Source organism: Aquarana catesbeiana, linkage group LG06, assembly GCF_042186555.1.
Source record: "Aquarana catesbeiana isolate 2022-GZ linkage group LG06, ASM4218655v1, whole genome shotgun sequence".
Lineage (NCBI taxonomy): Eukaryota > Metazoa > Chordata > Amphibia > Anura > Ranidae > Aquarana > Aquarana catesbeiana.
In genome coordinates, this window is record NC_133329.1 from 18,845,299 (window position 1) to 18,858,967 (window position 13,669).

The window sequence follows — 13,669 nt, forward strand, 5'->3', positions numbered from 1 at the left end:
GTGCAGCGCTCAGTGCATTACAGGGTGTTCGTCGGGGCAAACACCCTGCAAATTTGGGTGTTCGTTGAGCAGCCGAAAAAGCAAATGTTCAGCCTGCACTCATGCTCGGACCGAACCGTTCGCTCATCCCTGTAAATGTCATTATTGCTACAGTGGGCTCTATACATGGTACAGATGTGCCACTTTACAGGCAGACTAAGGGGACCCACCAGGCACTATATTTAATTTATTTATTTATATATTTTTTTTTCATTTTTATTGGTTTTATCTTTTTTATGGTTTCACTTTAAGCATCAGTAAATCACTGCTCATTTAAAAATTATGTTTTTTACAAACTTGTTTTTCATTGATACATGTCCCCCAGGCCAGTACCCGGACCCCTATAACCATTGTATGCCCAATTACTTGCATATAAGCCTTCAAAATGGGCACTTTTGATTTTTCCAGTTCAGGTCCCATAGACTTCAGTGGGGTTTGTTATTTGGCTCTGAACGTTTGCAATGTTTGAAAGTTATGCTGCGAAGCGAACCGGGGGGGGGGGAGGGTGTTTAGCCCATGTCAAGTTGCCATTGATTGTTTAGAACTGAGGGTTTGGTGCCTTTCTACAAGAACAAAATACAAACGGTTACCCATAGAAAATAAGAGAAAATTTGCTGCACTCCAAATTAAACAGAATATCACAAAAGCACAATAACACAATATTGCTGGATACAATGACAAAAAATAGAGGGTATAGGTGTAGCGCTAAATAATAATGGCAATAGAACATATGTATAAAAAATACAATCGATAACATAAAAGATTGCAGTCCATCCAGAAACCTCCAATGAGATAGGAAAATAGGAGAACCATCACCGACACCCAATAAGACTGACTCTTACCGCCAGTGTATAGAATATACACATTGAGCAAATGTCTGAAGAGCCAGTTCCACAATTACTATTCATCGAAAGGTCCTCTAGTTGGGCAAGGAATCCTCTTTCACAGACCCACCAGAGACAGTATGGAATGCTCTTCCAACCAACATCCGCATGGAAGCAAACCACCAGGCCTTCAGGAAAAAACTAAAGACCTTCCTTTTCTAAGAAGCCAACAACAGAGAATGCATCTAGCGCCTTGAGGCGATTCAATTGGCATTTGCAGCGCTCTACAAATTATTCATTCATTCACAGAGATGACTGTTTTTCCAACCCTGGCTGGGAAATAAACTCCACAGGAACAACTCAATGGTTACATATGGGGAGATGAAAGAATAATCTCATTGCGCAAACATCCATAAAAATTGCAATTTATTTCACAAAGGGCTAGGTATACAACTCACATTAAATGAATGAAAAGCAAGCATAAGCAAAAAGGAAAGCGTCCAGCTCTTCCTACCAACAAGACGGCGACCACTCCTCTGTTCACAATACGTCACTCGTCCCTCATTCGGTCCGACGTTTCATAACAGACGTGTGTCCTCAGGGGCGTGGTGACGACACGTGACGCTGTGATTTTTAAGGAGTGGATCTAACTGTAAGGCCGGATATTGTATGCGTTCCATCAGGCGGAAGTGATCATCTTCCAACCAATGAGACGCACCAAAGCACATTGCATGTGATGCACAGGACGGAAGTGATAATCCCCCGACCCATGCACCGCTCACCTGGAAGTTGTGTGCATTCCACCAGATGGAAGCAACGAACCTCCGTCCATTGGACAACATTTCTCACAGGAAATGTGTGCGTTCTATCAGGCAGAAGTAGTCATTTCCCAACCAATGAGACGCACTGAAGCACGTTGTATGAGATGCACAGGTCGGAAGTAATAAACCTCCGGTCCATGCACCGCCCACCCGGAAGTTGTGTGCGTACCACCAGGACAGAAGTGTCGAACCTTCGTCCAATGGACAACATTTCACATAAGAAGTGGATTAGGGATGAGCATTCTTGAACCGGAAATGATAGTCAGCCATAGCCCAAGAAGCTCCTTGGACCAAAAAGGGGAAAAGGGGGGATATAAAATGATAAATAACGTTGTACTTTCAGGATAAGGGAAGTAAACACCTCCCCCATACCGGAACGCAACCGACGTGAAAAACAATAATAAAATTAGGCTAAATAACCCAAATAACCCCAGAAATTTTAAAATTACAAAAATGCAAATAGGTTCATTATTTAAATACAAAGCCTAAATGAAATAATTATATGGGAAGAGGTTTATCATTTTTGTAAAATATAAAGCCCACATAGGATGTTTATATGGGGAGAGGGACTATAAGTGTGTGTGAACGTCAAGGAGTGGCGACCTCTTGTGGCAGTAAAACAATAGACAAGCATAATACATGTATCATATCAAACAGCACAGACTCTCATCAATTATAAAAATATACTAATAACCTATAAACCTAACAGAAAATGAATAATCAGATAAAACCAGGAAAAATATAACAATCCAATAAGTAACCCTAAGATGAACATCGAAAGGGCAGAGATAACGCACATCAACATGTGACAAAAAAGTATCTATCTATTGTTAATAAATGCCTTAATGTCCCACTCGATATTCATACCAAAGGGAGCATAGGTCTGAACTTGGTAGATCCATTTCTTTTCTAGACATGAAACCTCCCTATCCATATGACTACCTCTCGAATGCCCACAAAATTTATCTATACCCAAAAAACTGGTACCCTCTGGGTTGCAGTCATGCTTCAAAGCATAATGCTTGGATAAGCTATGTTTTGGAAAGCCACGTCTAATATTGGCCACATGCTCACTAAGTCTAATATGGAGCATGCGCTTCGTTCATCCTATATACTGTATACCACATGGACACCTAATCACGTAAACCACATATTTTGTGGTGCACGTGATAAAGGGTTTGATTGGAAAAATCTCCTGAGTGGAAGTTAATTGGAAGGAATCTGTTCTCCTACTCCTATTGGTGTTCAACTTACAAATGGGACATCTCCTGCATGGATAAAAACCTCCCATGCTTTGGAAAAAAGAAACCTTTTTTGGAGGATCAATTATATTCGGAGCCACCTGTAGTCTCAATTGAGGAACTCCCCGATAGACTACCTGTGGTAGCTCGGGTATAATAGAACCCAAAACCTGATCACCTCGTAGGACTTTCCAATGTTTCTGTATTTTTTTTTTATATCATGATGATGGTTGGAATAGCCAGTAACAAAGGAAAATTTGAAAGAATCATCCTGTATTTTTGGCCTAACCACCAGCAGATCATCCCTCTTCTTCGTTTCTAGCCAGACCAAGTGCAGCATCTAGTTGATTTGCACTGTAGCCTTTTTCAAGGAACCGTCCTCTGAGGATAGAGGCTTCTCTGTCAAAATCATCCACATTGGTGCAGTTCCGCCTCAACCTCAGAAACTGGCTTTTAGGAATCGATTCCAACCAAGCCTGATGGTGACAGCTCTTGGTGTGAATGAAACCGTTGCGGTCCGTCTCTTTCAAATAGGTTGATGTCACGATCCGTCCCTGTGTGATTCTAAACTGCCATCCCATAGGAGGAGGATGTCATCTATATATCTTTTCCAGAGTACCAGCTCTGACCTGGACTCGTGATAGATGACATCCTCCTCCCACTTTGCCATAAAAAGGTTGGCCATGCTTGAGGCAAATTTAGCCCCCATGGCCCCCCCTCTATTCTGAACATAATAGGAGCCGTTATGCCAAAAATAGTTACGCTCCATGGCATAATCAAGAAGCTTCAAAATGAAATGTCTTTGACGGACGTGAAGAGTATCCTGTCTTAGAAAATGATCCACTGCTTCCCTCCCGTGTTGATGCGAAATCACGGTATACAAGGAGGAGACGTCCGCAGTAGCAAGTATATAGGTGTCCTTCCATTCAAAATGTTGAAATAGATTGATTACCTGGGTAGAATCTCTCAAATAAGAGGGTGTCTTAATGACCAAAGGTTGCAAAAAGTGATCAATATATTTGCCCAACCTGGAAGTTACCGAATCAATGCCACTAACGATTAGTCTCCCAGGGGGGCAAACAGAATCCTTGTGCACCTTCGGTAAATAGTATATTATAGGAACCCTCGGTGCTACCGGAATGAGAAAGGCCTTATCTTTTTTAGAAATGACCTTCTTCTGAAAGCCTTCCTCCACTAGTGCAACAAGTTCTTTTTTATAACTTGCAGTGGGATTCCCTTTTTAAGGCAGATAAGTACAGCGATCTGACAGTAATCTTGACATCCCTGCATTATAGGCCTCCTTGTCAAGAATGAGAGTTACCCGTGTTTTAAAAAAATACCTGGCAAAGTCTCTGTCCACCGATATGGGAAGGATGTTCTTTTTTTGACAAAAAACAATTAAACCACCCTTCATCAGGGGTTATTGGCTCTTTTGTCCCCATCAGCTGTTGTTTCTAAACACTTTTTAAATATGGAACAATGTTTTTTTGGGATGGAGTAGAGAAGAGTTAGACCCCCTCCCAGATTTTCATTGATTCCTCTTGTTGCATTCACCCTCTCTATTTGTCCTGGAGACCAATGTCACTGAGGCAGAAAGTGACAGGGAATACAAACTTTTACAATTGGTACTAGCACATAGTGTGAGTGGAAATCTTTTATTGGGTTATGATTTATCTACATAATCTCTTAAAAACAAAGCTTTTTTTCCATCATACCTACAAAATTAAGTTTAAGTATATTTGTGAGATTGCTAAGATCCCATTGGAAGGAATAGCTTACTGATTATTTTCCATTCAACATTTAACCCAGTTGGTACACATAAATTTTATTCAGGAAGTCACATAAAGTTGGTCACATGTGTATACCAAGACGCCTGTTAAAGATTTTATGAACAAGATACAATCTGAAGCCCACACCCAGAGGTGCTGAGTGTCAAAAGTATTACAGTAATCCATAATTAATGTTTCAATTTCAGGGAATCAATAGTGGTCTGTGTATTCTTCTTAACAGCTCCATGATCCTGCAGAACAGAAAATCAGAGTGTTACATTTCTCAAAAGTTAGAATGAGTTTATAACCCTACCTGGGTGTGAAAATAAATATAAAGGCCATGGCACAATGGCGATCCTGTTATTGGCACATTGCTATTTCCTGTATACGGCAGAGAAATATCCATCTGTTTCCATGGCGTTACTCACCCTCTGGTTGGATGAGTGATGTGCCAATCCATTACTGGCGTTTTTGCAGCATTTCTGCTACTTAAAGCAGATTTCCACCCATAATTTACATAGTTGCATAGTTAGTAAGGTTGAATAAAGACACAAGTCCATCCAGTTCAACCTGAGTGAGCACCCACAATTGTCCTCATCCTTGCACATTGCGTCCCATCAAGATGCATTTAATCTTTGTCTCAACAGGTATAGTCCTACAAGTTGAATAACATTTAGATAATTTTTTTTTCTTACTCTGTTTAGCTTGTTGCTCGGGTGTCTTGTGTATTCTTGCTCTTTCGGAGGCCGCAGCAATGTAGGTCATTTCCTGCAGCGCCTCTGCTCCTGGGAAATGTGTGACATCATTCCCAGAAGTCAGTGGGCTGCCTGTTGTGATGGCAACCCAAGACAATCACCACTCTGCACCCTGTGTGTAATGTGCATGTGCGAGATCAGGTGGTCCAAGCTGGGTAGCTAGCAGCACCATATCCCGGAAAAGACCACTAGTGGGCTTCACATGCCCACAATCAAGATGGAACTGCGGATTTAGTAAGAACATCTATTAGAGAATTTGATTAATATCAGTAGAAGGGGTGACTTTAAAAAAAAAAGAATGGGGGTGGAACTCCGCTTTAAGAATAATAGTTGTATAAGTAGGTAGGTGAGATCAAATAGAATTAGAATGTTTGAAAATGAGCTTATATCCAGTCAAATTGGTGTAGTACAAGAGTCTACATATAAACATCTTTTATGTGCAGTTTTGTGCAAAGTAATGCCTGAAATGCTAAGGTTATTCCTAATCCACTCTGCTAGAGGCTCTACAATCAAGGTAAATATTTTAGGTGATAAGGGACACCATTGCCTGGTTCCATTTGTAATATAAAGGCCTTCAGAGAGCATGCCTGATGTGAGGACCCTTGCTGGGGGACAGGAATGTAGTGACATAATAGTAGAAAGCAGCCACCGACTAATAGCACATTTTTGGAGGAACCTCTTTATGAATCCCCAGGTGATTCTACTGAAAGAAAGAAGCATCTCAAGAAAGAAGCAGAGAAGGTGTTTTCCAGAGTGCTAAGCTTTTAATGAGGGAAATTAGCCTTCTAGTTTCAGTAGGTGCTTGTCTACCCCTGATGAAGCCCAACTGGTCAGGTTTTATCAGCTGTGGAAGAATCAGTAATAACCTCCATGTTAGAACTTTAACAAAGATATTAGTGTTGTGTAAAGAGTTGGGCCTGTAATTGATGGTGAGGGAAACATCCTTGCCTGGTTTAGGAATAGTGATAATAACAGCTTGCAACCTCTAATTAGAGAACGAACCAGAGGATGCAGCTAGATTGAAGATAGATGCTAAATGAGGAGAGGCTAAATCAATAAGAGATTTGTAATATTTATTTGCGAAACCATTACAGCCAGGGGGCGTATGGTTCAGTAGTGATTTATTGATGATTTGGATTTCCTGTGTTGTAAACAGATGAGATAATCCCTCAAGCTGTTCAGAGTTTAGTGTTGGAAGGTTAGAGGCCTTTAAGAAGCTTCAATAATAGGGATAGTTGGTTGCAAGGTAGATTGGTCAATTTGTTGGTCATACAATGGTTGGTAGTAATCTTTTAAGGCATTAAGCAATATCTTGAGGATTTACTAGGTTTTCACCAGTGGTTGGAAGTTGTATAGTTGATATTCTGTTTGGTTCATTGGGATTTATTTTTAGTTTTTTAGCTAGCATGGCATCTGCTTTATTACTAAGACTGTAGAAGTTAGCCTTGGTATGTTTCAGGTTAATTTCATATTGATACAAAAGTGTCTTTCTCAGTTCTATCTTCCTTTATAGAGGAGGATAATTAAACAGTTGGGTTTTGTTCCTCTTTGGTTCTAATTGAATTTAGAATGTTATCAATCTGGAGGGATCTGTGCACTTTCACATAGGAGCTGAGTTTAATTAATATACCACACATATAGGCTTTATAAGTGTTTCAAAGTATAAAGTGCTCTATATCAGGTAAATCATGTTCAAAGAATTGGTGATGGGCCTCCACAATCTGGTGGGCATCAGACTGGTCCGCTAGGAGAGAGGTGTTTAAGTGGATGTAAACCCTCTCCTATACTCAGTGAAGCGAACAGCCTCAGATGATACACAGAGATTAAACAAATCATCCTACATAAGTTTTACATGTATATCTGCTGTCTTCAGCTGTATATATTCTTTGGAATTCTAACATTGGTTTAGAATTTTTACCTCCTCATCCAGCACTGGGACTGGATTCCTGGCATACACTGTGTGACAGCTGATTGGAGGAAAGTCACACACCCACCCTCCACATTGGCAGAAGAATGAAGAAACTCGCAGAGCTGTGCTGTGACAAGACACGCTCTCTGCTAATCTATTTATAGCGTCCACCCGACACAAATTTCAGGCTGGTTTTATCTCAGTTGAATGAGAACTTGTCAGAAGTTATCATGCTGATAACAGAAGAACAAAACAGCAGAAAGACACGGGACTTAGGGCTTTGGAGAGAGATACAGTAAGTAAACACTACATATATATGTGCCTAGGCCAAAACCAGTGGAGCATGTAGCGAATTGCACATAACACAAGCATCCAGAAGGTGCTTACCTCACTCCAGACTTCAAGTTGGTTAAACTGCCATCATCAGCGGCATCGTACAGCCACATAATGGGAAAAAGCTCCCATTATATAGGCCTGGCTCCTATCCGTGTGGTGTCATAGCACGGCGTGCTGGCGCCGGCCTATGACATCACCGGAGACTGTCTCAGACTGTGAATGCGCAGTACCGCAAAAACGGCACATAGAGCCAGAGAGATTCCTCTCTGGATGACATTCGCCTGTCCTCAACAAAGACTGGCGTCCAACAGCACCAATAGTGGAATAGACTGGGAACGACCATAGGACAGGAGACCATCCCCCAGAATAGAGAAGACACCCAGTGGCAGGGACCAGTACTGCAAGAAGCAACAAACTCCAAGCCATATAGAGACACAGCATAGGGGGAATGAGGTAAATTAAACCTGTAGATAAGTAGGTAAAAAAGTTTACAATGATAATGATAAGATTAGAAAAATTATTATTAAACTAGCGTTCACATATTTTTTATTATTATTTTATTTATGGGGACAAATCTCTCTGGCTCTATGTGCCGTTATTGCAGTAATGCGCATGCATGTGCGCATGCGCAGTCCGAGACCGTGTCCGGTGATGTAATTGGCCGGCGCCAGCGCACTGTTCTATGACACCACACGGATGGGTGCCAGGCCTATATAATGGGAGATTTTTCCCACTATGTGGCTGTATAATGGTGCTGATGATGGCGGTTTAACCAACTTGAAGTCTGGAGTGAGGTAAGCACCTTCTGGATGCTTGTGTTATGTGCAATTCGCTACAAGCTCCACTGGTTTACTATGTCTAACCCTCCATATTCTATTGATCCCCAGGGATATTGGGCTATGGTTAAGCCTGACTAATGTGAATCCACCTTCACCTGCTTTTGATTGACCCTTCGGTCTAAATGATGACACGTTTGTTCATACCTTTACTATTTTAGCAGAGTGAGTGTCTTGATTAACCATCTCATATTTTTAATAGCAGTATCAGTTGTGTCTATACACAATTGATTATAGTGTTCCCAAAACCAATGTATGGATATTGCTTTATACAGTACCCCCTCACCAGCTTCATGGTCTTGAGTTCCATCTTTTGAGACCCCCGCCCCTCAGGCCTCATCGCCATTCATCCTACCTTATGATAAACATATAATTGGTGAGTATTACCCAGATGTACATTTAATATATAGTGTCTTAGGTGCGGCTTACCCTGCATTGATCATACGATTTGCATCGCACTGTAGTAGCAATTATGTTATGTTGCACTAGTAGTTATATATATGTATATATATATATATATATATATATATATATATATATATATATATATATATATATATATATATATATATATATATATATATATGTATATATATATATATATATATATATATATATATATATATATATATATATATATATATAGATATGTATAAATATATATATATATATATGTAGATATGTATAAATATATATATATATATATATATATATATATATATATATATATATATATATATCTTTCTACCCTTGACAGTTTATTTTATCTTTTGTACTGTGACCTGGCTCCCACACCCAGTAAATTGCCCCTTCGGGACCTGATATGTCCGTTTGGTTTGTGTCAGTCCTGCGCTGGTAAGCTCCATATGTCCTTCCTGTATTTTTTGGGACACATGTATAGGGTTGAATTTTATGACAGATATTATGGATCCAGGTTGCTTGATATTTCAAGTGGTTCACCCCTATGACAGATAGAGTGTGATTCCATGTTTTGTTCAAAACCTCTGCAACTTTTACTGTATGTTTATATTTTGACTTTACTCTGTTGAATTGTACATATATATGTTTGTTCTTTGTAGAGATATTCACACATAAACTCTGAAATATGCTCCTGAAGAAGTGGTCCCACCGCGAAACATGTAGAGGTTGAACTGACAAGGGACGAATATCTGATCCCCTCCACGTGGATGGATACACGTCTGCTCCTGCAGTTCTTTCTTACAGAGATCAAAATCTGTGTATATTGTATCTTCACTTCAAAGGACTATTTTTAACTCTGTTTTGTCCTAATAAATTAATATTTTTCTATATATCTGTGCATGTGAGTCCTTACCGTACCATGAAAGTCCAAAGTTGCCTCAAACTTTCTGCCTTTTCTCTCTTGAATTGATAGGACGATGGTACATTACTATATTATTACTTTTTCGGTAGTGATAATCATTCTGTGTATAAATGTGATTATCATCTGTATCATCACATATCTTTGATATTTGAAAGTATATCAGTATTTATATTATCACCAAATATACCTGATATTATTTTACACTGAATTTTTAGTCTCCCTCCCCACCCCTGGACCGCGCTGCAGCATGGGGACTGTAGTATCTTGACCTTTTTTCACCTCTGTGACGTTTCGCACATGCGCCATGCGGTGTAGGCGCCGGCGGCCCTTGCGTGACGTCAGGCGCTAATTACATGACACTCACCTGTCTATATATAGTGCCTGTATACCACACTACATTGTCAGACACTTCAAAGGTTAGCCATGCTGGAAATATGTCATACACAAGGTACAGTTCTATATGAAACCTTTTTTCCTTCATCTCCTATCTTCTGGTTTATGACCATTACCATTCTTTAGATCTTAGTTTACCCATTTAATTATCTATATATTTCTTTACCTGCTGCCGCCTGTATTGGAAACTTTACCCCCCCATATTTGAGGGGGGGCAGGTGACCTGCAGCAGGCTTTAGTCACCTTCATATATAAGATGACCTATTTATCTTTATATAAGTTTATAATATGAACTATGTTCTTTTTCCATCTCTTCTTGTACTTTTATCTTAATTCATATAGCCTTGTCCTTCCAGTATATTTTTTCTAAAAAATCAATTTTTTTACCTTATAATTATCTTTTATACATCTCCCCAATAGACTTTGGTCTGCAAATCCTGGCACCTTTTGGCCCCTTCATATTTACTGTCCCTATGAATGTAAGTAAACTTCATTTCCTTTGGATACGTACTAATCATTCCACACTAGTCTGTACACAGTCTCATCACCTTTTGTCTTTGATCTATGTCCGTTTTTTCTCTAATTTCTTATTCACCTTTTCTCATACTCTTCAACAACCCTCCCCATTCACCTTGCATCCTCCCACTGCAACACCCACCTTCCTTCTTCCCCTTCCATCCCCTCTTCCCTTCTGCCCTCCCCTCCCCTTCTCCTCCTTTTATAGCAAGCTCTCAAACTTTGTGTGTCGGAAATTTCGATGAAAAATGTGTGATGGAGCCCACACACGGTCGGAATTTCCAACAACAAGGTCCTATCACACATTTTCCATTGGAAAATCCTATCGTGTGTACGGGGGATTACTGTCCAGCATTGTATGACTTTCCCCTTTTTTTGTTGGCACCCCCAAAGTCCAGCCAAATAATTCCTCTTTTCTGACATTCACTACAGGGATGTTGGTGCCTCTCATTTGCCATTCATCACCCATACTATCACTCCATTTAGTTAATAAATATTCTTTTTTTTTGGCATATCGTTGTGTCACTTGTCTTCAAAATAGCACAGATAAACAAACTTGAATTAATTTGTTTGATTTGTGGAAAAATTTAAAATCTCCCAAAACATAGATTTTGCATAATTTCATAAATATAATATTATTTTAATATTTCCGTATTAACATTCTGACAACGTTCATGGCTAAATCCTGTATAGAAGCAGCCTTAATGGCAGTCAAGTTTGGCAGAGGCATCCTGGCTTCTGTCTTTAGCCATAATTGAGGAGTGAGTAGAATTATCCCTCCCCTGTGTGGCTAGTTAGTTCCCAGCTGTGCTGACATGGAGCCGTCAGGAAAACGGAACATTGAATGACAAAGATTCCACCCAGCTTGGTAGGACTAATTACAGAATGCTGAGGCTGTAGGTTAGCTCAAATTTATATGAGTTAGGTCCTGGAGGCATGGGGGGCAGAGCCTATACCCAGCTGTGCTGCCATGGAGCTCATCAGGAAAGGAAAATTACAGTAAGTATTTGTCATTCAATTTTCCGTTATCTCAATTTTTTTTGAAGAATATGGTCTTTTTAAGTGCTACAAGGACTCCACATTTTTTGTGGTGGAATCTGACCATATAGACATGGGGAAAGTTTTTAACTTTCAATTATGGGTGTTTAGTAGAGGCAAAGGGAACAAAAAAAATCTACTTTTAGAGAATACACTTCCTCCTTTTAGAGAGTACACTGACCTTTTGTAAGGGTCACCTACTCCTTTGGCATTTATTTATACAACTTTAAAAGGTCATAATATGGGAGCATGTATGTGCTGAAGTTTGTGCTCATGTGTCATAATAAAAAGAAGCAGTACCTTTGGAGATTCAGACATTGTTTGGAGGGTCCTAAAAAAGGGGAAATTTCTGAGGAAGAGCATGGAGGACAGTGTGAAGAATCCTGGTACGTCTGTAGACGCGTAGAAACCAAAGTTGGAAGTTGGAGGTCTGGATGAACATGAGAAAACAACAGAGAACAGTCAATAACATCCTGCAAAAATAGACAGGAGCAATGGATACCATGGGCTGGGATAGGGAGAGTTTTGACCTGCCATGATAACAGTAGTTTTGTGGGGAAGCCCCATTTAGTTACATAGTTACATAGTAGGCGAGGTTGAAAAAAGTCCATCAAGTCCAGTCAATGTGTGTGATTTTATGTCAGTATTACATTGTATATCCCTGTATGTTGCAGTCGTTCAGGTGCTTATCTAATGCCGCGTACACACGAGCGGACTTTACGGCAGACTTTGCCCAGCGGACTTTTCGATGTACTTTACGGCGGACTTTCTGAATGAACGGACTTGCCTACACACAATCCACCAAAATCTGTCGAATTCGTACGTGATGACGTACGACTGGACTAAAACAAGGAAGTTCATAGCCAGTAGCCATTAGCTGCCCTAGCGTGGCTTTTTGTCCGTCGAACTAGCATACAGACGGCGGTTTCAAATCTAAGTCCGTCCAACTTTTGAGAAAACAAAGTCCGCTGGAGCCCACACACTATCGAATTGTCCGACCAAATCAAGTCCGCCGGGCAAAGTCTGCCATAAAGTCCGCTCATGTGTACGCGGCATTATAGTTTTTTTTTAATTATCAATGCTCTCCGCTGAGACCACCGCCTGTGTAAGGGAATTCCACATCCTTGCCACTCTTACAATAAAGAACCCTCTACGCAGTTTAATGTTAAACCACTTTTCATCTAATTTTAGTGAATGGCCGCGTGTCTTATTAAATCCCCTGTCGCGGAAAAGTTTTATCCCTATTGTGGAGTCACCAGTACGGTATTTGTACATTGAAATCAGAGAGAACAAGTTCAGTGCAGATCTGTGACAGCTCTCTGTGTGAGGATGATTTTACACAGAGAGCTGTTACAGATCACCCCACAAATAGTACACCAAGCACCCCATACATATGTCAGTGTCCCCATAAAACCTCTGTCTGTCCCCCATCACTGCCAACACCAAATAAACACTGATTTGGTTTTTCTTTATCAAAGAAATGTAGCAGCATAATTTTTGGTCAAAATTTATCAAGAGAAATTACTTATTTGCAAAATTTTATTACAGAAACTAAGAAAAATGCATTTTTTGGGAAAATGTTCGGTATTTTTTTATTTTTAGTGTAAAAAATAAAAACCCCAGCGGTGATTACATACCACCAAAAGAAAGCTCTATTTATGTGAAAAAAATGATAAAAATATAATTTGGGTACAGTGTTACATGACGGTGCAATTGTCATTCAAAATGTGACAGCAATGAAAGCTGAAAATTGTTCTGGGAAGGAAGGTGATGAAAGTGCCCGGTATTGAAGTGGTTTACATGGACATTTTATTTTATGTTTTGTTTTTTTTCTTTCTTGAAACCCTTGA

At 39.9% G+C, this 13,669-nt stretch overlaps 1 protein-coding gene across 5 annotated transcripts in view; it reads right to left on the reverse strand.

The window, feature by feature from the left end:
• The window catches only part of LOC141148207 (uncharacterized), a 186,511-nt gene that overhangs the window by 147,481 nt on the left and 25,361 nt on the right, over positions 1 to 13,669 (reverse strand). For 4 of the 5 annotated variants that reach the window (XM_073635435.1, XM_073635438.1, XM_073635439.1 and 1 more), the window contains exons 5-6: positions 12,120 to 12,249; positions 1,273 to 4,945 (exon numbers count right to left, since the gene is read on the reverse strand). In XM_073635435.1, the coding sequence (XP_073491536.1) occupies positions 4,883 to 4,945; positions 12,120 to 12,249 (193 nt within the window). In that variant the 3' untranslated portion in view covers positions 1,273 to 4,882. Of the gene's footprint in view, positions 1 to 1,272; positions 4,946 to 12,119; positions 12,250 to 13,669 lie in introns of those variants that run through there. The other variant, XM_073635436.1, reaches the window with a different exon arrangement.